The sequence below is a fragment of the Polyodon spathula genome, chromosome 19, assembly GCF_017654505.1.
Source record: "Polyodon spathula isolate WHYD16114869_AA chromosome 19, ASM1765450v1, whole genome shotgun sequence".
Taxonomy (NCBI): domain Eukaryota; kingdom Metazoa; phylum Chordata; class Actinopteri; order Acipenseriformes; family Polyodontidae; genus Polyodon; species Polyodon spathula.
The window spans coordinates 29,296,448-29,321,337 of record NC_054552.1 but is presented as its reverse complement, the minus strand read 5'-3'; the positions used below and the strand labels follow the sequence as shown (position 1 = coordinate 29,321,337).

Here is a 24,890-nt window from a genome sequence, read left to right as displayed (position 1 = left end):
ATGAGGGAGTCCTCTCTGTAGAAATAGCGGATTCTCTGCTTCAAGTAGCCTTCAAAACACAGGAATGAAGAGTATACCTGTTTATATCTGGCAGCCAATACTTGTGAATGAAGGGTAAATCTAAACCGTATTAAATCAAATTAATCTTACTTGAAAGGACATTAATGTTTAAAAAAAAAAAAAAAAAAAAAAAAAAAGGGATTTGTCAGACATGAATTATTTTTCAAATATTAAAAGCCATCTTAAAACAAGTTTCATTTTTTTCTTTCTAAATCAATAAACTCGACATGGTTTTGTATAGTTTATGCATACACTTTTTTTTTTTTTTTTTTTTTTTAAATGTAATTTAGTTTGATACATTTCTGCTAAAATGTATATCCGTAGCGGGAGCACCCCAACTGTGTGATACAATACAATCTTTCATAAGCAATTCAAAAAAGTGTAAAGGCTAAAGTCTGATGGCATGCACATGGGGGCTAGCACTGTTAAAGGTACTTATTCTGTGCCCTTACTATCCACGAATGACACAGCCAGTGCCTTACAGCTCCACAACTTCATATCAGGTGCCCATTCACAGCAGGGCTGACAGCTCTTGGACATTGACTGGGTGCCATATTGAGGCCTACCCATCAGCAAACCTGCATGGTTTATGAGCTATACTGCTATTAAAATATTATTGACACTGCAGTGCCAAAATAAATGTTAGAAGAAAAAGTATTATTATTGGCTGGAAGTGTTATGTACTTTACAGGCCATTTTCTATACTGGCTATTCTCGTGCACCCCAAGGAATAACCGAATGCATCCCAGACCACAGTGCTACTTCATCCAGCTCAGCCTGACCTGACCCGACCGACAGATGCTCTGCAATCTTCCTAAAAGGGGCAACACCTATCTTGTTTATTGTTTACCTAAACGTGATTATTTCTGTAGCACCTTTAAAAAAAAAAAAAAGCCTGAACAATGACGGTCTTGGGGCCTTATAAACTGCGTTAAAAGGATTAGGTTTGTCCAAACCTTTTTCCTAAAAGATCATATATCAGGAGCATCTTCCTGACCAGATACTATACAATACAGAGCATCTGTTAGAAAGCCGACACGACAGCGCCTACAGCCCAGATGTCAATACTATTAATATCAGAAGAGCTGTTTGCTACAAGAGGTGCATTGAAATGTTGTTTACTTCTGTATTCCATTACTAAGGAATAAATGTTGCTATCTTTGAATTCTTTCAAGTGTGGCATCTCAAGGCAAGAAATTTATCACATCATTTTTCTTTAAAATTACAACTTCTGATACTGCTACATAACTAATGGCTGCAACTTTAATATTTTCTGAGAAGAAAGGATTTATTGAACAGCTTCCAATTTATTCAGTAATCTGACTAACTGAAATATGTACTTTTGTAAAAGCTGAGAATTCAAGAAAACAACCATCCCCAGCTGATCTGGAGTAATGGCTTTTGTAGGAAAAAGACAAAAAGGACACAAAGAGGGTAGCCCGGGGCCCGAGAGGCTGACAGTAACACCGTCTGCTTTTTGTCAGGGTAATATGAGAGACTATTTAAAATATCACACCTATGATGGCAGTAAATCTGTCATTTTATTATCTCATTATGTCAAAATGATATGTTCACCTATCTTTTCTCTTTTCTCTCCTCACTCTGCTACAAAGGCTCTCAAGCTGGCTTCACCAGCTCTGGGAAATGATAGATTTGATGCCCCTTCTACATATGACACAGCAAGGCACAGTTCAAAGGAAATGTCAGTGATGGACAGCGTGGAGAGACTGCAGTGGCAACCTGCTTACACAGTTACAGAAGGCTTCATTATTCAAAACATAACCTTCACTTCCTTTTTACATTATTAATATTCATTCCATATAATAGAAAATGGAAAGTATATTTAAGCTGTTTATATCAACTACTGATTATAATAAGGGCTATTATATACTTCTGTGGGATATTTTCTCTTACATTTATACACAATAGAGTTACAAGGCCAACTCCACACTTGCCTGCCCCATACAGCTCCTGAACTTACACCAGATATCAACTCTCAACTACACTGACTGAAGCACAAACCCACTACCTTCAACACTGAAACATGACTACTGTATTGCAGTAATATTTTAAACTACATTAACCATTATACATTAAACCTGTGAAACTTCAGAACTAAATTCCTCCTCATTTGACACCAGCTGCCACCAGTAGCTATGTTAACTGGCAGTGGATTTAAAGGTTAATCTCGGAGCCGGTTTTAAAATTGATTTAAACTCTCTTTACTTAGCTACCTAGTTTATAAAAATATGGTATAGGATTTAGTAAAATTCACTAGATCTAAATATACCCAGACACTGCAGATTAATATTGCAGAATGACCATTAGTGTGTTTTTTATTTAAGTCACTGTCCTGGCTTAGGAAGTGGTCTAATACATGCATAGAGTCTGACCACTTCCATGGAATGGATTTTGTGTTGGGCAGTAAGGCCTGCCTATGAGATGACAGAGCACCCATGAGCCAGCGGAGTAAGTGGGTGGGAACACTTCAAGGGTTCTGCTCACACCCTGGGAATTTCAATTTAGTTTTCTGTTACAACTGCAATTTATGAATGTGACCTTTAACTTGTGCCTGGCCCGGACATGCAACCCCTCACACCCCACACTTCATCAAGCGATGGCTACCTGATTTCTTGCAGTCCTTAAATGAAATTCACTTCAAAAATAAAAATGTGTCAAACACCACAAGAGGGAAGGAGCTGGAGTGTCAGCTTTGAGAGGTCAGCGATCATTTCTTTGTATAAGGCTAGAGGTGAACAATAAAGAATCCAATACATCAAACACAAGGGGTCACAGGCATAGCATATATAATATTAAAACAGGACAGAATACAAGCAATAACTGTAAGTAGCAAATGCATATTGCAAAGCTACGCATTGACATAAGCTGCTGTATTCTCCAGAGGCACTGATCCAATACCGGTCATAATAATCCGGGTTCCTATTACAAGCCTTCAAAAAAAGCCTGGGATCTTCAGTTGCCAAATAGCCTATTAAAAGTGAAAAACTATGTTATGAATTCTGTATAGTTGAGCCAAAACACCTCCATATCTAAAATCGTTAAAATCAGCCAGTACATTTAAATTCATTTGAATTGTAGAATGAATAAAAAATGCATGTTTTTAATTTAGCTGTTTAGTCACAATTTCAGAAACTTCCTTTTAAATGGTTAATTCTTATAGGCATGATCATCTCCTATGTCTGCACTGAGCAGTGTATCACCAGCATGTGAAAGTGTCATGCTGCAAACATTGTATTCATTATTTAAGCCAGCAGAAAAAGAGACTGAAGAACTAACGTAAATGAATTAAAGTGGAAGGCATTAGAGATTGCACATGGTAGAGGTTTGAATGAAGAAGGTATGGAGGTCAAGAGGTGAGGCATATAACACAACAGTTGTCAAAAGCACAGGAGGGCTGTGATATGGCTAATCTCCTACTGCAAGCAGGACCGTGAAAGCTTCTCTCTGTAATTCACGTACCACTTCCTCGTCGGAGAGCTCCCTGCCCTGGATGCTGCTGCTGTCTCTCACTGCCTGTTGGTGTCCCTTCCCTTTGACGTGGCTGAACAGGTACACCTCAGAGGTGATCTGCAATCAGAGAAGGAGAACAGAAACAGTTGGTAGAGCTGGCTCTATGGGTGAGAATATATGACCACAAGCAGGTGTGATGACTCAATACATAACAGCTAGGCTATTGGCAGTCATCAAGGCAATTCATCTGAAACAAAGTGGCATATCTCAGTATTGCTGGAATTTAAAACTGTTCAAATGGGACCCTTGCTGGCACTTACATATTTTCTCACGTGCAGGGTTAGATGTTGGATTGTCAATTGAGCAATGATAGGCCGAATGGCCTGCTCATGTTCATAAACTTTAAGTTTTTAGTTGCTTTAGATATTTGCTTAATTGCTTTTTAAAATTGTATTTATTTTATTATTATTATTATAATATTATTATTAATATAATATTATAATAATAATAATAATATGTACACAAAAACGCATACTAAATAATACAGTGATACGTGGAGACACGTATTGGGCCTGTGACTCTTCATTCGAACAGAACTTGATACCTAAGGCCTGAATCACTGCAGCCTGTAAATGGCAAATTTAAATTGTTCCTTTATGGCTTTTTTGTCTGGATAACCCTGGTCTGTAAATGAACTGTTGCAGCTTGACTAGCAATATCTCCTGGTGGCGGAGAGCCCCATAAATGTCACTTTTCTCTCATGGTGCTTGGAGGAGTGCCACTCTCAGGGTTTAAGGAGGGGTAAACATCTGTACAACTGTAATTTTCTTCAAATTTGATTTAGAGTTGTTTTAATTCGAACCAGCAATAATTACTCAGGGAAACTGAGTTCCCGGGGTTTATAATAGTTTGTTTTCTACATATTTGTTTCAACCAATACTTATAACTGCAGTGCCACTACTGCTGACAATGCTGAGGAGTGGACAAGTCATATAATCATGAATTTATTTGGTTTCCATTGGTGCGCCGACCCAAGAGCACCATTCCCTTTGAAAAAAAAATCTATGCAGCTCTATGGGAATATGTTTTGGTTAAATAATTACCAATAATAATTTTGCTTGAAGGTTTGCTCTGGGCTACATGGATCAATATTGATTATACACAGCAGTCTCTTAGTCTGTACCGGTCTCATTCCCAAGGTTTTATTTGATCTTTCTTGATTTTTACAAGGTTTTATTTCTACTTTGTTCCACTCCATTGTTTTTTAGTGTTCACTGAAACCAGACTCTAAAGGCTTTGCAAATGGCCCTTTGGCAGGAGGCCCGTAACATCTTCACTGACATCAGAATTCCTTCTTCAGCTCAGCCCTGAAGGTGTGAATGATCTCTCTGGAGCCTTTTTTTCCTTATCTATCTTTATCTACATTTCTCGGTGACCAAATGCATCCTTTCTTGGAGCTACATTTTTTTGATTGCTGTATTTTGTATAAACCCTTTAAAAAAAAAAAAAAAAAAAAAAAAAAAAAAACAGCACATAGTTATTTAAATCTTTAATGTATTTTATGTTAGTTGATTTAAGCCAATGTATGCATTTCAAATTCTGTTTTAAACTTTTCGCTCTTCAGATTGTGACCTTTACAAAAACTTTTCATATACAACATTCACCCAATTATAACAGGTACCTGTAAACAATTGTCATTATTGTTATTCCTACAGTGCATTCTTAACCCAGTCATTCCTGTAAATCTTTATTCAACACTTGGATAGAAAGTGCATAGAAAACTGTAAGAAAATGTACACTAGAGTATTGAAAACTTGGCACTCAAAGAATCATCAAATATTAAATATTCTTGCTTTGTAATCAACCCACATGTTCCAGTCTTTTGTTTTGCATAAAACAAATTTGGGTATGCCATTTGTCAAGCCTTGAAACACATAATTAAAAATGTTGGGAGTTTTTTTCTTTCTGAATATTGACCAGGATGATCTATGGGGTTTGGATTAGTGTCTGTGTTGGAGAGAAGAAAAGGTAAAAAACAACCACCTCAAGCTGGTCAATATAATTAAACAGAGTGCCTGCTGCTGACCTAAGGATGATCACTTGAGTCAAATGCTGGCCAAGGGCAAAAAAAACAGGTCAGAGAATCTCCAAGGTGCTTTTTTCTCCTTGTTCCATGTTCCAGATAATAAGCATGTTCCAGATAACTGGATGCTTTCAGAAAGGTTTCCTTCTGTTTTATTAAGAATAACCATCTAGGCATTAAAACTTGTTTTAATGTTCTCATGTTTTAAATGTAAATGTTACATGTTGTATTTTGCAATGGAGATACTTCACTTATCGAGATAATTTGTTTAGTTGTGTCCCAGAACACCTGCCACCATTTCACTTCAGCGCTTTTAAACTGGTTCCTACACACCTCCTGCCTGCTCACACTCCAGTTTTTCACAGCTAGGCTAGCTGACAGCCATAGTGTATGGTACCCAAAAGCTATGTCATGGACCAAAAGACTACAAAAAAATAACAACAGAGGCAAGCCAATAAAGCAGTATGTATTGAGTAATTGTGGGCTGCACCTAAAGGCGGCTTTTCTCTTACCGTCACATTACAGAGCGAACACTGTTTTTTGCGTTCATAAGGTGTGAGTTTGGGTGCGTAGTCAGTATTGGCGTGTCTTCCACTGCTGAGCTCTGCAGCCTTTTCTTTCCTCTGTTCAATCTGTTCCATGTGTCTGCGGCTGCTTTCGTCATGCTGAATTGAAAAAGGAGGATACAATTTTTAAAAAAATGTTTTTATATAAAAACATTTGTAAAGAGGCATCTTCTAAGATCCTATTGTAATATTTCAGCAGTGGCGCTATACTAAGGGGCAACGGTAACATGTGATTCAAAGTGGTAACATTTTCATATTCTGACATACAGGTACCTATCCGCTTCAGTTACATCAAGGTCTGGAGGTATCTTCAGATAATCATATCTAAACAATGTCATTTTAATAATAGCCTGCCTGACATGAAGGAGGGTGAGAGCTGAGCTAATGAGGCTACTTAAGTTAGTGGACAGCTGCTGAAGACTATAACATGTGCTTTAAAAGAGTAAATCAATCCCATTAAATCAATGTACTGTTCAGCAGTACTAGTATTGCTCCACAGCAACCTTTTAAAATCACTGCCATGTCCTGGCTGACACAACAGCTCAATGACATGCACTAGGGCTTCAGACGGTGCGAGTCTGTATTGATAAGTAGCAATAGTAGCAGTGCAGTTTATAAGGATGCTCGTCTCCTTGAGTTTAATGTTTACCTTCCTACTGACACACTATATTGCTTATGTATGTACCTTTTGCTGTATCTTTTTCTGCAGTTCCTCCATGGCTTCCTGTTGAGCTGCACTCAGGGCAGCAAGTCGCTCCTCTCGATCTCTAGAAGAGAAGAATACAGAAGACACATTTAACCAGGACTATAAAAAGCATTCTATTAACACATTTCTTCATTAAGAGTCTGCAACATATGTGCTTGTATGTATATGAATGCGTATGTCTACTATTTTAATCAAGTATCAGGTCAGCCGATATGGGTCAATTCTCAGAAATAACAATTTGAAGAAAAAAAGCTCTAAGAAGCTATCCTCCCATTTGTTTTTATGAGATCAGGCTATACATTCTTGTAACATTATTGCATACTGAACAAATATTTTAAATATCTTCCAATCATCAGACTACCTCTTAATAGGTCTCAAATGGGCAGAAACACCCTCCTCTCCCTCAAGATGTTCCTATATAGAGAGGGTCTGGAATGAGGTGTAGCCTGTGCCAGTAGACTCATTTCAAACTGAGTAAACTCAAACTTGAGGTAATATTTCCTAATTAAAAAGAGCTTTGGTTAACCACTACTCTGTTTGGCTGGTAATGCTGCCAAATCACAACATTCTCAAAAACACAAAGAGAAATGATCAGTGAGAAGGAGCTGCCTGGCTGCCTGTCAAGGCCACAGACCTAGCTCTTTCCCGTGCCGCATCCTCCCGCGCCCGCTCTCTCTCCTGTCTCTGCAGTTCGATTCGAGCTTCCTGCTCTTTCCTCCTTATCAATAACTCTTCCACCCGGGCCTGCCGTTCTGCTTCAAGGGCTCGTTTGCGCTCCTGCCAAAACAAAATATCTTAAGCAGTGCCCCCAGTTCTGTGTCCTGCTCTCAAATTTATGTAGCCATGGTTTATAGATAGTTTGAACTATGCCACAATCTGGTATAAAAAAGCCTGTTTTATGTGAAGTAAGTTTAATTTTTCTTGTCCCTTGTCTACTGTAAAAGATGTCCCAGTTCCCAGGGCAGAGATAATTATTTTCCAGTGGGGTCCAGTAAGCCAAGTTTTCAGCACCTTGTCAATGGAACTTAGCCTCACATGCATTAAAAGGACAAGCTGGCCAGCTTAAAGCTCTGTCCCCTGTCCCTTTCAGGAGGTGATCATTTGTGACCAGAGTGACACCTACTGCTAGAAACAGAACAGCTAGAGATAAGAGCTCTCCAATGACCACGGCAGGAGCCCGCTGCCACTAAAATACATGCAATGCATTTCTCTATCATTTGCTTTAAAGAGTGATTATTAATTAAACAACATGGGAAATTGGCCATCAAACCTTATATCAGTAATCTGGAAAAACCTGGATATTTAAAAACAATTAAATCAGAAAAAAGTAGCTTTTTAAACAAAAATGCTTCTTTCTGCCTAGGGAATGTACAGTGGAATGTAATATCAATACATGTAACATCTGTTTATTCAAGGTAATACTGACGCAGTGAGATGCCACAACTCAATTACAGGGCGACCCGTCAGCAGATGCAGCAATACATTAAGGTGGCCATCAAACATACAGTATCAGTGTAAATATAGTACAGTAGTATAATGCTACATAAGTGCATCTTCAAAAAAGTAAACTGGAGAAGGGATTGCTAAACTATAAAAACAAGCAAGTATAATATAATATGAGTGAATAATGCAATTCCCCTGCGGTACAAAAAACTTGTGCATTTATGTGCTTCTGTTATAAATGTTAAATTATTAAAACAGGCTTTAGCTCCATTTCTGGATTTAAAAACACAATATTGTGAACCACAGCAAAACAACACAATGTATAGGCTTCGCTCTGGTGGGTTACGATATTATACCATTTTGGATTACCAAAAACACATGGCAAGCTGCTCTGGATCTATACCTGCACAGCCTCATCACGCGCCTGTTTCTCCTCCTGTCTCCGCTGGCGTTCATCTTGCAGCTCGTTCAGCCTCTGTTCGTACTCTTTCAGCTTGGCCAGGACATCATGCCTTTTGTTCTGTGCTTCAAGAGTGTTTATAAAAGCAATCTCATTCACCTGCAGATACAGAAAATGAAAAGGTCACCAAGTCTGTTAAATGGGCAAGTGAAGAGGATCAAATACGGCACATTAGAGTAACACTGCTAATCGTTTAGACTTGTGCAACTCCTTTTAATTCCCCAAAGAAATGCGCATGAATGTCCACTTCTGGCTCAGTGAAGAATGTGTAGCTCAAATGTGTAAAATCTTTTCAAGGAGAAAACCATCTATATAGGCACCAAGGAAAACGTTGTAAATACACTATCTAAACGACTAGTCTAGTTCAGATAAAAGAATATACCTCAATTTAAGAAGTTACCAGCAAAATCTCAAATTTGAAATGACAGTAACCTCTTCCAACAGATGTTTTGCATTAACTTATATGAGCTAAGTTATGCAAACGGCTACCAATCAACCCGCAAAAAGAGAAACCACAAAACCCGGAGTCTAGCCGCTTCATGCAAGGTCTCAGGGAGCCACCAGATTTTCTCCTCTGCTAACTGACTGGAACACATTAACAGCCATGTTTTTTCAGTTCAATGACTAGCAGCCCGAATGGGAATACAAACAGGCATGCTGGGGCTAGCAACTAATGATACAGCTTGACTGCATCATACCTCAAAGCAGCTTTTTCAGTTCCACTTGAAATCAATTAACTTTGACCTTTAGGAGGCCCTAGAGCAAAGTTAAATTCAAAAGGTGGGGTGAAAACAAGGATAGAAAGCATCTGCCCTGTGTAGGATGCAAGAAGACATGTGAATACATTAATATATATGAAGCACGCATGTCATCATAAAACAGTTATGAAGGTTGTATGAAAACGTGTTAATTACGCAAGAAATATTTTCATTAACACAAAAGGTGGGTTAGCAGCATATCCACTGGTAAAAATGACCATCCAGATGCTTCTTGTGCAAAAACACAAGAATCTTTACTTTAACCTGTTAAGCTACATAAATAGACTAAAATTATAAACTAGCAGCTACTACAAAATAACAACACCCTTGAAAAGGAGGGTGTGGTATTGAGTGATTACAGGGAATGGAAGCCAATTAAATATTTATCCTGTTATTCTCTCACCTTAGCGTCTTCCTCTTGTGCCTTTTTAATGATGGCCTGTAACTGCAGCTCTCGTTTAAACTCTGCATGGAGCAATTTCTCATCCATCATCTTCCGTCTCTGATCCAAGAGCTCCTCCTTCCACTTCCTGACCTCCTTCTCCTGAGGAAGAGAGCAGAGCAAGGCAGGGTCAGCACACTGCAGCCATTCCACAGGTACTATCATTTCATCAAGTTTATTTTTTCCAAAGACTTGAGGTGGAAACTTCACAAAACTACTACAGAATTGTCACCGGCCAGCTTTGGAGGCATTCTCAAAAAGAAAGGTCACTGCTTGGATAGGCAGAGTTTAAACTTTCCCATCATCTCTTAATTGTCACTGTCATAAAAAGTTGCTGTTTATTTATGAAACACAGCCACGTTATCAAATAACAAATGTACTCACTCGTTCTAACAACTTCTGCAGTTTGTGAGTTTGTTCTTCTCTTAGTTTTTTTCGGAGTTGCTGCGCCTTTAGCTGCTTCTCTTCGTGCTTCCTTTTAGATTCAGCTATTGTCCTGTCAACAAATATTGAATATATTTACAAGCTTATAGCATTGTGTTAAAAGAAACAACAAAACTTTCTTCAACTTTCAGAGTAGAGGGAATTCAACCAGGGCGGTGGGTCATTATGGACGCTGCTTTCCTACGATATGTTGTTCATGGAAGTTGTTATTTGTCATCTTAATAAAATGGGAATTGGCAAATAATTTATAAAAAAAATTACAAACGTATGAGATGCACACCAAGGGCAGAAGATAACTACACGGCTGTGCCACAGTGGACTCTGCATACACGGTGCAGTATTAGCTAGAGGTGTCTTGTCCTGTTACGTCACATGTCATGATAATGTATTCCTCGTCTAAACTACCAGGTGTTGTCACAGTGCATTAAACTCTCTGTGCTCATGAGAACTCCCTACAGGTAGAAAGTTCTAGTTGTCAGCACAGCATGTGTTAATCATTGTTATAATACAATGAACATAAAATATCACAAACAGCATCCATTTCCAGGTGCTGTTTTTCACATGCTACATGGCTGTTTTTTGGGTTAAGTCATGATACAACCTTTGCTTTAAGCTTTTCCTCCCATAAAAACTGTCACCACAGAGGAAAACAAATTCTGAATGCTAAGTTAAGGCCTACTACGTATAAGTCATTTATAGCTTTGAAACATTACAACGGAGGACTAAGCAATTATGAAAAACTACCTTACAAAGGTATAGCTCCCCTATGAGGTCTGAAAGGTTCAGAAGACAGTATTCCTCCCAATAAGCAGACATTCTGAAAGTCCTAAGATCCCAGTTTTAGACCTGCTACACATGCTAATCCAGCGCACTCCACACAGCTACAAGAGGGCACAAGAAGCAGCAGCTGTAGGGCTGCTACCGTCCTGCCTCTCTCAACATATGTCTTTGTGTATGGCTTTGGGTTTGTTTTTTTTTCTTAAAAAAGATGGAGATATAGAACATATGACAAAATATGAATAATATATATTCTAAAGGCTGAAGGCTCACCTTTTCCGTGAAGGGGAGGAGAGCTTCTCATGCATGTGAATCCCATGGCCAGGAGGGCGGGCTGGTTCTTCCTCCACTATATCCCCCCAGGAAGTGCTCTGCCGCCATGGCTCTCGGGCTAAAGACAAGGAAATCCAGTGCAACATCAACACAATGCAACAATATGTGAACATCTTTTAGTATTGTTTGAAGAGGATAATCAAGTTTTTCCTGCATTGTGGATCGGAACAAAATGTTAAAGCTTTACAAATCCCAAATGATAACAGGAGACATTTATAAAAGTTGGTAAAAATACCTTCATAATCAGCTAAGACTTCATTCCAATCCATGGACAAGCCACAGTAGGACATAATTCCACTGCCTATGCTAGCCTATAACAACAGAAAAGAGGAACGTACTCAGTTTAGATAACACAGTCATGATGGAGCAATATCATTTTGCAGTCCCAGCAAAATTCCATTTTAAAAATTAAATTTTCCCCACAGAGCACCAAAAGGAAGCCTTCTCAATATTAATTACCAAACTGGTTGAGCCGCACAAGAATCTACTCTTTCATTAAACACAATCCCATTTTCCAAATTGACAAAATGAAGGTTAAGATATTTTTAAAAGACCAGGTGAGGAATTCCATCAAACATGTTTCCTTTGACGATCAAATTCTCATCCCCTCCCACCCCCCCAACCCCCAGAATACAGGCCAGTGTACTTACAGAGAAGTCGCCCTCACTGTCTGCCTCCAGGTTGTAGTCATTGTTCTCCTCAGCCTGGATCTCCCTCGTCAGCTGCTCCTCTTCAGCAATAGCGCTGGCGATGGCTTCCTCGTTTGCCTTCTCCAAGCGGTCTGCCAGCTCTTCCTTCTTTGCTAAAACTTCTGCCATGGATTGGGTCTGAAAGTGTTGGCAATGCTGCAATTACAAACAAAAATGTCCAAGTGCTTGCATGATGTATACAAATTCCACACTGTCAAGCCTTCTTGCTTTGTTGATTGATGATTTATTTATGTATAACAAGTACAGTTGTTTTAGAATATAGTTATATGGTTTATTCTATACTCTAGAGTCCATACTGGGTAAAACATGCATCAATACTGATAAACACTAAAAATAAACACAACTGAACACTTACATTCACCAAAATACAAACCTGTTTAAAAGAGTTTGTTCTCATATTGAACAATACAAATACAATAGACCTTTATCTACTTCACCAGTTAAGACTACAATAAACACATTAAAATGAAATGACTTAATTTGAAGGAAAATCTAAAACTTTAAGAACCCTACTTTGTTTGTAAGGTAAACAACACTTAGCAACACTCAAAGAAAAACATCCCAAAAATGTCAGTTGGCTGCCAAGATGGAATGAGAAAACCCAAAGAACAGTTAGAAAAGGTTGAGGCAGTTGAGCTCTGAACTACAGATGGCAGCCAGTATAATGCACCAGGATGGATATTGCATATCCATTTGAGCCATTCCATGCACTACCATGAGCTTAAGCCAGTGTGAATAATTAGGCTCAAATTCCTACACAATTTCTATCCCTGGCATATTACACTGTATTTTAATCCAATATCAACTAATTTTTTTTAGCACAACCGAAACAATAACAGAATGAATGATTTAACAATAGAACAATAGTTCTTTAAGGAAAGTGCTATGTAATGTAACTAATGAGGGAAATGTGAATGAGCTTTCTCTCAACGCCGTGGCTGTTCGTCTAACAAGCACCTCTGTGGAGTCTAAACACTGCAGTACTTATCTAAAGCCACCCAGAGAGGTGTCTCGGCCACTAGAACACAAACCAAAATCCCTGTTTGATCTTGGTTTAGATAACACTCCCATAGGACCATTAAAAAACCATTTATCTCACTATTTTAAGCAGGCCTTCATATTCAAGCCCAAGTGCTGCCAGATAAACTTTGATGCTACCCATAGAGTTGGAGGGACCATCGCTTGTTAACTCATGAAATGCTGATCGTTATTTAAAGCAGTAAGCATCCAAGTATAAACTGGTTATAGAAGAAAAAAAAACAAGCGTCTAATTAACATATTCGATTCTAGGAGGTAGAGGTCAAAAAGTTACAGTAACAGGACTCAAAAAACAATACAGACTTGAGAAAAATGGATTCCTCTTTAGTATACAGCTTTCCACCTGTTCATGAAAAACTTTAGTAGCTTTCAACACGAGGCAACTGGTCTAAAAGGCATGTCAGGAAAAAAATAACAAAAACAAAACAAAAAACAAAAAAAACATTTTTAGACGCAATTAGACCGAGGGGAAAAAAAAAAAAAAAAAACACAACCGTTATCTGGAAATGATCATGAACAGCAGTCAGCTCAGTGTCACGTGGCTTGCAATGAACAGAGTCCTTCAAATAAAAAAAACCTGAAAGCTCCAGACCCAGGTTCACTGAACCGCCTCCCAGTGCATCTGGTTCCCCTCAGATACTACTGGAAACTGGAATTGACATTTTACATGATGTGAATGCTTCTTTAAAATTGTATTTGTGTATGTACCTCAGTAAGGGTCATCTACATCATATCTACAGAAAAAATCTAAATACATAAATAAATAATTTTAACTGTGTTTAATTGGATAACCCTGCACAGACATCACATCCTATAATATCAATTATTATTATTATCAATAATTTTTAATATTAGTTTAAAGAAGATACAGCAGTCATTATATTACAATGGGACAGAACTACAATACCGTGACTACCAAATGCCAAGCTCTCTAAATATAAAAAAAAAAAGAAAAGAAAAAGTAAACTAATTCGTAGATAATATGTCTGAAGAGGAAAAGGTTGAACAAATAGATTATTTAAAAAAACCTTTGAATGGCACAAACTAAATACAGCAAGTAACATTTTAATTATACAGAAAACTCCTCTCTCCTTATGAACAATACAGCAAAGGCAGGAAACAGCAATTGCCTGTGTTGTAACCCCAGCTTACCAATCTATAAAGTGTAATTTACATCTGGGACTGGAAATTGGAAACTGAAAGACAAGGTCCCCTGATCTGGTACAAAACCTCTTCTCCACCAGCATACCCAACCTATAGATAATACTTGTAATCCCAACAGACAACGGCAGCCGTGCCTGTCAGTTCTACAGAGCTACTGTCAAATCGTCTTTGAAAATGCGGCTCTCAACTTTCTGGGCATGCCATATAAAACCCACACACACAGAATCATTTATAATACCCAACTGAAAACATCTGCAAACATTATGATTTTTTTTTTTTGAATATAGCCGGAAAAAATATACATTAAGTTATTAAGTTTTTTTTTTGACAATGTGTTAGTTATCCAATAGAGAACTGAAACATTTTTATTCACTTTGTTTAGGCAGTGGAGTCCCAGTGGGACGTCTTCCCAATCTCTCAGCACTCACATCTGAAAGCTCTGTGGGGTCCAGTTCAATCTCCAGTTTCACTGTTTCAATTGGAGTCTGGTCTGTACCAGATGCTGCAGGAGCCACTTCGACCCTCAGTCCCTCTGAAGGACAGACAGCGTCTGTGTGAACCTCTGGAGTTTCTGCCCAGGGCTCCCTGGAAATCTCCTGCAAGGGCAAGCTGCCAGACTTCTCTGAATCCTCGGGACTGTCTGCTGTGAACTAATGTAATACAATCCTTAAAAATCAACCAAATGCACCAAGGGCATTCTTTAAAATATTGATATTGATTTTTGTTAAAAACTCAGCAAACAGAACAAGAAATTAAAAGAAAATAAACATTTCACCGCTTGTGTCTGATAAATGGACTGTAAACATCGGTCACATGACAATAAAAAGACAGGGAATTTAATAATACTTGCTACCAATTAAAAGTTCGATTTGACACCTAGATAAAAAAATTAAATAAAAAAAAAGAAAAAGCAAGATTATATTTTGTTAAAAACATTTTGATAAGCAATTCCACGAGACAAGAGAATGTTCAAGACATATTTCACATAGAGAATGAGAGTTGTAGTTGTTTCACTCAATAATAAGGGTCAGTTTTATAATATAAATTATTCTAATGAAGACCACCAAGTGGCAGCGTTTTAACAGAGCAAAAATAGTGGGTCTGCATTATTTAACACAGCAACATACTGTACAATTACATATACTGGAATAGTAACAAGCAGCTGAAAACAGTGTTTTACAGGGTTACCTAAACTGGGTGTCTTTCCACATCGATTGTATGCTATGTGGCTTCAGACTTACATAAACCTCACAACTTAACTAGTACCTGAACTGCGTCCTCTGTCTGGGAGTCTGCTTTCTCTTCTGTAAGTTCTGCATTTCTCAGTTTTTCCAGATCCAGCTGTTCTCTGTCTGGGTACACTTCTGCAGGACCACGCTGTGTATTTTCCTTATCGCTGTCATCCTTTGGGCTCTGGGGAGCTGGGGCTGCAGTCATCTTGGCTATCAGAACAGCAGATCTGGGCCGAGCCGGTCTTCCTCGCTGTACGGTTTCCCAGCCTTCTGCATCTTTTTTACCTGCATTATTGAAAAATCACAATAATGACAAAACAGTCCCAGATTTTCCAGCAGTATTAAAATGGTTTCATAATAAACGTCTGATTCATTTGAAATACGACAGACTTTAAACAAAAAAAGCGGGACACGATATAATGACTAAGGAAAGGTTTGAATTATAAAATATGAATTAACTGGAATGAAATGTTTTTTTCTTCTTTTTTCCTTAAATGTTTTTTTTTTCTTTCACTAAACCGATCTGGATCTAAACATAGCTTTCGTGCAATGGGACAGATTAAATATCAAACCAGTAAAACCAACATGTTCATGCATCTGGTGTTACACGGCACTGTAAATCAGCAGGTGGGATCCAAGAACTTATTCAGTTTACAGGCCTGTGTGAAGTCCCCTTTTCACGGAGTATGTGGCATGTAGTTAAACTGAATATAGCTCCTTGAATTTAGCCTGGGTAGTTTTACTTGATTGTATGGGTATGACCTTAGGAATAATGAAAAGCAAGAAAACATTTAATAAAAAGCAACAACATACAATTATGTATCTCAATATCCCCTTCGGTCATTATTTTATTTTTTGTAGAAATTTTAAAGGTTTGTGTAAACTCTTGGAGTTTGAGAAGATGCCCTGCCAAAACTTTTCAAAAAACATATAGGCATTACAAAATCAATATAAAGATAGGAAACTTAATATTGTACAATCACGTAAGCAGCGATTGAAGGGAATATTTTCATTTCATTGCTACGGTGACTGGACCTTACCACTCTGAGCTGTCAAATTTACGTATGGGAGTCAGAGTCAAACTCGAAGGCCACGGACTCACTAGTTCTTGCATGCAGACCAACGCTGCTTTTTAACTACCTTAAAGGAGTGTGTGGATTTTGTTTTTGTGGTGGTGGTGTTGCTGTGACTGTAAAAGCAGAAATAGTCAAAAGGCTTCACAGTACCTTTCTGACCGCGTTTCTCAGCTGGTTTCCGCAGGGGGTTCTGCGAGGTTGGCTGACAAAGCCCGGATCCAGTCCGATTGGCTGCTGTGGCTGTATGAGCAGACTTGACCTTATCTGCCCAGCTGGACCCAGTGGGGGTGAGGCGTGAGGCTGACAGTGTGGCAGGAGGTCCCCTAAACAGGAAAAATAAGCATTTCGGGTTGTGTGGGTTTGGGGTGATGTTATAGGCTACAATAAGCTCCTTGTATTACAGGGATGGAAAGAAGACTCTTTGCATAGCAATTTCAACCAGTCAAGGTTTTAATACCAGCTTCATTACTCCCAGTGTATTGGTAACAAGCACAAGATTAATAAACCCATAGTAAAAACAGGAATGGATCAAACTGCTAGGCAATGGACATCTTACTTCCCTCCATATATTAAATGCATTTATATTTCACTGTGAATAACCCAAATACCATATAACACAGATTTTAAGGACATATATATATATATATATATATATATAGTATAACTACAAGCTCTACCAAATGGTAAGAAATGTGTAAAGAATGTACAGTACCTATTTAAACTATTATTATCAGATTAATCTCCAATATAATACAAAAAAGTCGAGGCAGCAAAAAAAAAAAAAAAAAAAAAACAAAAAACCACACACACACCCAGGTAGGCTGTGGTGCGCAATCTCCGACTGCTTCTAAAAAGGCACATTACAGAATCACTACTTGTGGCTGTTTCATTACCTATAAAAATGCTGCTCCCTGACTCTTCTGTAAAGGAGAAATGGCAATTGTAGTCGACAGTGTTCCATTATAATCAATATATATTTCCTGCAGTGTTGAATTACAAAATAATGTACATATTGAACCAACGCTTCAGCAGTCTTTAACCACAATTATATCTGGACAGCTCTTTGTTTCTCTGTGTTTAAGGAAAGGAAATCCCTCAAAATCACATTAAACAACTGATTCTTACATTTATTGATTTTCCTTTTACTGGTGGGTGGGCAAATTCCACCCAATAAGTGCATGCGTAGCACTTGGAAATCTTATCACTATATTGACTTATTTAAATGTTAATGTACTTTTGATCTAATTTGCCATCTTGTTTCCTCTCAGCAAGAATTATTTAAGGCAAGAAACTATTCTACCAGAATGTATTTTATGTATTGGTAGGCATCAAGTCGTCTCTGGACCGGATTCAGTCTGCATTACCATCTGTAGAAAACAGGTCTAAGGTGCCTGACCTAAGTAACCTGTTCAGTGGATACAAGGCAGGTTTATAATATTCTTGCCGATAATTAAATAACCATAAGGATATAACTTGTTGGCTAAGAGTAGAAACATATTGTTGCTCCTGATGTAAAACTACCAGCCACTTGCAGCAGCATAAAACCACTAACGTCGTCACATTTAAAGCTGCTAAGCATCCCTGGTGTCAGAAAAAATGAATCCAACTGCACCTTAGGCCTTTTTATTATTTTCAGTGGAAAGGTAAATCTTAGGTCACACATACAATGTCATTGATCTTGTCTACTGTATTTTTCCTGCAACTCTTTGTTGGAATGTATGCTTGGGGGCTAACGTTACTGCACTGCTATTGTCACGCCTACATTCTGAAAGCCTTCTTGTCCTAGCTTTTTAATTCTCTACAATTACGCTGCTAAATTCTTGTCAATTGTTCTCATTGGCAGATTGGGTTGGCAGAAACAACTGGCTTTGATAATACTCCCAGTTTTTTTTTTTTTTTTTCTGGGAAACTGCTTAACAACTTTATATTGCTTTTTCATTTCAGTGTGGACATCCCTCAAAACTCAGGGTTACGGCAAGTTAATTAGATTGAGATAAATGCTCATGAAAAGACGAAGCTGTGAAACAAATGTTAATGCTGAACCCTACCCGAAGTTCAGAGTCCTGCGGGCGCTCGGTGTGGGATTAATCCTGTCTGTAGACGGACTGGATATCACATGACGCCCTGGAGACATTTTCCTCACCTCCCATGCCAGGGATGTGGGTCTGCATTGAACCAACATTTAAAAAGTTATTGGTGTAGAGCCACTCATCATTTCACAACCATGTATAAAAAGGCAAAGTAATAAAATTATAGAAAGGACTTGAAGACAAACCACTTTAATAATAATAATAATAATAATAATATACACTGAATTTAATATATATATTTTTTTATTTTAATAATAGTTAATAAAAGTTGATTAAATTAGTAGTCTTTTTGGACATAAGTTCTGTCACCTATTGTGGATTATAAAACAACTTTACAGCTTTCGGACTGCTTACTCTGCTTTTTAGGAGAAGATTAAGCAGCCCGAACCCGCACGCTTCTAAAATTGTAGCACTTATCATGACTATTACAAAAACAGACAACAACAGAAAAACACATATGAATAAAAACAGCCTGAACAAAACAGGCCAGGGATAATCAGTGCTTCTGAAAAGATTTGAAAATGAAGTTGCTCAACACTGGAATGTACATTTTCATTGACTCTTAACTGACTGGTACAGACTATTTTATTCAATTTCCAGAACACTGTGGGTATTCCTGTATAGTATTACATTATTATTAGTAATTATTTATTTTATTTTTTACAGTTTCTGCACTCTGACATCGCTGTATTATACATTAGGAGTAATCTTGGAACAGTAAGTATGTCTGAAATTTTCCACTGCAGATCTTTAACAAACTCACTGTTTACGGGCTGGAAGATATTACCAATGCACACGCCTAATGGTAATTTTTTTTTTTTACTGACCACAATACAGAAACCTTACTCAAGCTTGCTCAGACTGCCACAAAAGTCAAGCTAAATATCCAGGTAACTGAGTGCAGACCTGTAGTAAATAAAAAAATAAAATAATAAAATACTCCTTTATGTTAAATGTTAACTTGCTGTTAAATAAAACACTGGTAAAAAAAAAAAAAAAAAAAAGACACGAGTTCAGCACAAGTAACACGATAAATAGAATGGATAAAATTTAAAAAATATACTGAAAATAAATAACATAAAAAAAAAAAAAGCTTGGTTTTGGATTTCTATCCCTGCTGTATCACCGTGATAAAGTCCATAGCTCTACCGCCCCCGTCACAGAAACGACTGAATCTTATAATATTGTCATCATAACATCACGACAAGACAGAGGTAATCTCTTTTAAACTTTGATTTTAAACTGAAATGCACAAATTAAATTGTTTAATGTCATGGTAAAAAAATATCTCCTGGTAGTTCAGAGTAACCAGATATATGAAAATTGGTTTGAAATAATTATTTAGAAATTATCAAAATGAGTTTTATCTTCCCTAAAAGTCTATGAGTGCATCAGGTCAGTTACACAAAGCTTAAAGTAGATTTCTAACTTCTCCATGAATTACTGACTGTAGTCTCTTTGCACAGGAATTATTTAGGATCCATGTTGCTCCACAGGCACTGGCTGCTTTATGTCAGTTACATTACAGATAGTGTAAAATGTAATGCAAAAGAGAACAACAAGTTAAAGTGCACAAATTAGTTTGGTTTGTTAAAATGGTTTAATGTCAGTTTTCCCACTTGTCAGTGACTTTTGATGTTGCCAGGTAGAAATAAGTAAAGACACATTTTGACAAACTGTAACTCAATCTTCAATTAGGCCTTCTGACAGAAGGCTTCTAAGGGCTCTTTGCTGTTATTCACCTATAAAGAGCTGTGATATCACCTTGCGGTTGGTCTTCTGTTAAAGCCCTTTCTAAAAGGGGAAGAGGTTAATCTAATATTAAAACAAAAAGGAAGGAGGCCATGTCAGCATGTGAAGTTCGCAGCACTAAAAAAAACATACAAACACACATGCAAAGAGATTTAAAAAAATTATGCAACTGAAAACATGGCACAATAGACTGCTTGCATAAATCATGCTTTTCATAAGCCCTTAAAACTGCTGAAGTGCTTGGACAATATATACTGGAATATACTGCCTGCATGGTTGTATTTATAGCTGGAAGCAAAGGCAGTCTGTTAAAAAGTTTTATGCTTGAATCAATATATTTGTGTAGCAGTCCGTTCTACTGTTAAAGGACAAACCGATGAACTTGTGGATTGCCTTGAAATATACTATCCCATTGATTTGTGATAGCGACTTCCCACTGCAAGTTTTAAACAGTAGTGCTGTTGTAAGTTGTATGGCTTTGCTCCCTGGAAGTGCCTGAATACATCTGAAACCTACCTGTTCAGGGCATCTGTTTTCTCCAGCTTTTCCTGCAGCTGTATCCAGTCGATTAAAGCTTTGAAATCTCGTACATAGTTGTCTAACATCATAAGCACCTCCTGTGGAAAGAAGGAACACAACACAGATTGGATTTTGCTGTGGTAGTCTGACATTTGCCAATATAGGTTAGTCTTGTTGATCTAGTATATTGCGCTTTTATTCAAGGTGTATTCTCTCTGCATTATTTTTTTCAAGTTCAACATCAAAGCTGAATAATTATTTAAGCAACCCAGGGTATTTACAGAGACTATGGAACGCATTTTGGCAGTAAGGTAATTGAAGATGAGAAGGGTACGGTTGTGATCATAATGTCAGTGAAGACATGTATATTTTGTTCTTATTTATTTTCATTCTTGATGCATTTCAGGTTCTATATTCTTCTGGTGGTGGAATGTAGTCTCTTACCCCTGTGCTCCTCACTTCCAGGAGGACTCAGATTAAAATGTAATAAACAAAAATCATTCACCCTAATTTAGGCATAATTTAGGTATAATTTCTGAAAAAGCACAAACAAATGCAGCTGTTTTATTACTTCTTGTAAAATAACATGTGGAAAAAAAACCCTGGAATTGAATCCCAGTAAAAGCTGTAGAATTGTTTGGTTTTTTTTCCCCAGTTGAGTGACAATGTAATAATACGCTGAAGACTTTTGAAAGCAGTCAGTCTGGTATAGCGTTTACTATGCTTTCTAATTCAGTAGCAAAAATAAACTTGTGAAGGTCATTGCAAATAGGGATTGCAGCTCTAAACACCCCATAACCAAAAATCGGTCAGCAAACATTTGATTGTCTGTATCTAACATATAGCACACATAGCAAAAATGCTGTGCTTAGCATCATCTAGTCAAAAGGGATGAATCTGAGCAATTCAATATTATGGAACAAGCTCTCTAAAATCTACATTGCAAAATATGTGTGGCTAATGTTTTACAGCTCACCTATTTGAATTCATTGTTTAACTATTAAAATCCTTACTTAACACTTTAAACAATGCATGCTTCAGAACGGATGCTATTAAAGTGAGACGGTGCCGTTTCACACCTGCATGATAGTCACAAGCGCCCCTATCTGAAATCAGAATGTAGAAAATGCCGCTGACAGAGCATGAGGAAAGTTATACGGCCCAGGACCTCGACTTGTATTCTGAGGAAATGGTTTGATGGGATTTTAGCAGGGTGTTATCCGCTCCAAATCGCAGGCTGCCTGGAGTGGCCATAACTGGAGTCGTGTTTTACGAACAAGGAAATACAAACAAGACAAGCAGCTGGAGCAGACTCACTGTAGCTATGAAGGCCATTTTGTTCAGGCAGGATGGTGGAGAACAAAAGTGCCTTAGAAAGCTCCTTCCTAGCCCCGGAGATAACAACGTCTAGATGCACAGCTAAAATTACCAATTAGTTTACCAATTGGCTGCAACGGATTCGATTGGTTTGTAATTAATTCTAGTTACTGGCGCGTAGAGCAGGACGGATGGCGCCATCCCTTTGTCCTACTGACACACAATACGGGTGCTGTGAGCCCAAGGGGTCCTGGACATCAATAAAGCACTGCAGCTCACCTACAAGAGCTGCTACAGCAGATACGCTCTGCAGTGCTGAAGCAGTGGAAACTTCAACCGCATGAGAAGGAGCTGACAAAAAAGGAGCCTTTCTCTGGCAGGCTGTGATAGTGCAAGTGCACAAACCCCAGTGGAGGTCAGACATCTCACTGATGCCTTCTTGACCTTGAAGGTCAAGTCCAGCACACAGGAGGATATGAAAACAGCTCGACAACAACCTCCTGGATTTATAATAGGAAGGACACAAATACAAGGATTTTTTTACCTTAAGATTTTTTTTATTTATTTTTTTTATATAAAATTACACATTTCTAATATTAAAGACTTAATTTGAAGTTGTAAATAAATAAATATTATATATAAATATGATATCATTCCCTTGCACAGCTGACTAGTAGTAGGTTATGCAAATCTCTTTAAAAAGTACTTTGCAGGAGACTGGCTGGCTTACTGTCCAAGAAGCAGTAAATCCTAATTAGCAAGTTGGAAAAAATACCACAGAGATAAAAAATTATTGGATCTCCAGCTCTACATTATTTTCTACTTATTAAACTGGAAAAAAAAAAAAAAACATTGAGATAAGCATCTCATTTGTAAGGGTCTAGAAGGTTTGTATGTGAACTGGGATTAACTATTAACATTTTTTGTAGGTGGTAATTGTAGTTTGATTTCTGTAACTCATTTAGTGAACAGGCAAATCAACGACTAACAGATGCTTTGGCAAGCACTAAGTACACAGTACAATTATTTAACCACACAAGGCTACTGAAACACATTATTACATTTGCTCGACCAGTAGAAAGAGTACTGTATTTAATACATTGCTGTGACAACCTACTTAAATACATACACATGGCGTTATTGTTTTGTAATACAGGTACACACAACACATGTTTACAGGATCTGTACTGCTCTAGAGGATCAAGATCTCATGTAACTGCATATCAAACATGCCACTACATTCTCAACCATGAACTACACTTCTGCTTTCACATTTCATTCATTCTGTAATTTAATAGCGTGTTTCCTCCTTAGCAAAAACGTTGATATCCCCCTGTTAACACAACCTTTACAGCGAGTCTTACTGTACCTCAATCCTATGCCATTAAATTTCAGTCCACCTGCTTTACTGAGTTGAAGAGATGAAAACCTATATGAACCAAGGAGATAGTCTTCTGATAAATGACAGGAAGCACCAATCCTGCTTACTTTTCAAAATGTCACCATAACAAAGCCAATATTAATATGTGCTACTCCTACAAGGCAAGCATACATAGCATGAGTCCATTGGACCACTGGGCTCAGTATGAACACTATTAAAATAAAATCATAAATCCACTGTATATGTATTTTGTGAGAGATTATTCTCTTTACCCAGAAAACAGCAACTGAGACAACACTTTTTGTTAACAGTGAAATAGTATTTGCTCCCAGTTTTTTTAGACAAATGGACTGATGTACAGACTTAAAAGTCATCTCATGGTAAACACAATACCAAGTTGTGACACTGCCAACAAGAAACAAAGTTAATTTGAGCAATTGATCTGCTTTTTTTGTTTGTTTGTGGGTTTTTTTTTTTTTTTTTTTAGATGGTACTCCACATTACAGATTACACTTCGTCTCGACAATGCTCTCCCCTTTCTATCTCTCACTGGTTACACAACGCGCTTTATTCAGTAAAAAGATTGTTTCGGCTAATGCCATTGTCAGTGTTTCCTCTTCCATCACAGGCCTCAGTTTAACTCTACAGCCTTGGAAGTTGCTGTTTTTGTTTGTACGCAGCGTTCAAGATTATAATATAGTATTTATAAAACCCTAGGGTATTGTCAGCTAAGAGAATCAAAGCGCTCTGCTTCCCCTAAGGCTAATTTAACCATTTATCAGTATGTCCATTAGCTTTAAGCATCAGCATGGAAACAGTGGGTGCATTTGTGGTTGCGAGTACTTGAACGCGGAGCCATTAAGTGCAGTTACAATGGTACAGCCTCAGGCGGTGTCCAAATGCTGGGGGGGAAATGTACACAACAGCTGATCTTCTTACACAGCTCCGCTGTCTGAATCCTAACCACAATCCTCCCATCTGCAGCTTCAACCACAAGTAATCAACAGAGCCTCGGACCGCCGGCACAGAGCTGAACATTATACTCAATGACACTCCAATCGATAATCA

The 24,890-nt window shown here is 37.8% G+C and overlaps 1 protein-coding gene across 2 annotated transcripts in view; it reads right to left on the bottom strand.

The window, feature by feature from the left end:
• LOC121294786 (S phase cyclin A-associated protein in the endoplasmic reticulum-like) overlaps positions 1-24,890 on the bottom strand; it is a 96,833-nt gene that overhangs the window by 58,276 nt on the left and 13,667 nt on the right. For both annotated transcript variants that reach the window (XM_041218869.1, XM_041218870.1), the window contains exons 5-19: positions 21,122-21,222; positions 18,812-18,928; positions 16,914-17,086; positions 15,722-15,972; positions 14,884-15,105; positions 12,194-12,388; positions 11,779-11,854; positions 11,484-11,601; positions 10,374-10,485; positions 9,951-10,091; positions 8,733-8,888; positions 7,521-7,663; positions 6,866-6,947; positions 6,127-6,279; positions 3,541-3,648 (exon numbers count right to left, since the gene is read on the bottom strand). In XM_041218869.1, the coding sequence (XP_041074803.1) occupies positions 3,541-3,648; positions 6,127-6,279; positions 6,866-6,947; positions 7,521-7,663; positions 8,733-8,888; positions 9,951-10,091; positions 10,374-10,485; positions 11,484-11,601; positions 11,779-11,854; positions 12,194-12,388; positions 14,884-15,105; positions 15,722-15,972; positions 16,914-17,086; positions 18,812-18,928; positions 21,122-21,222 (2,148 nt within the window). The remainder of the gene's footprint in view (positions 1-3,540; positions 3,649-6,126; positions 6,280-6,865; positions 6,948-7,520; positions 7,664-8,732; positions 8,889-9,950; positions 10,092-10,373; positions 10,486-11,483; positions 11,602-11,778; positions 11,855-12,193; positions 12,389-14,883; positions 15,106-15,721; positions 15,973-16,913; positions 17,087-18,811; positions 18,929-21,121; positions 21,223-24,890) is intronic.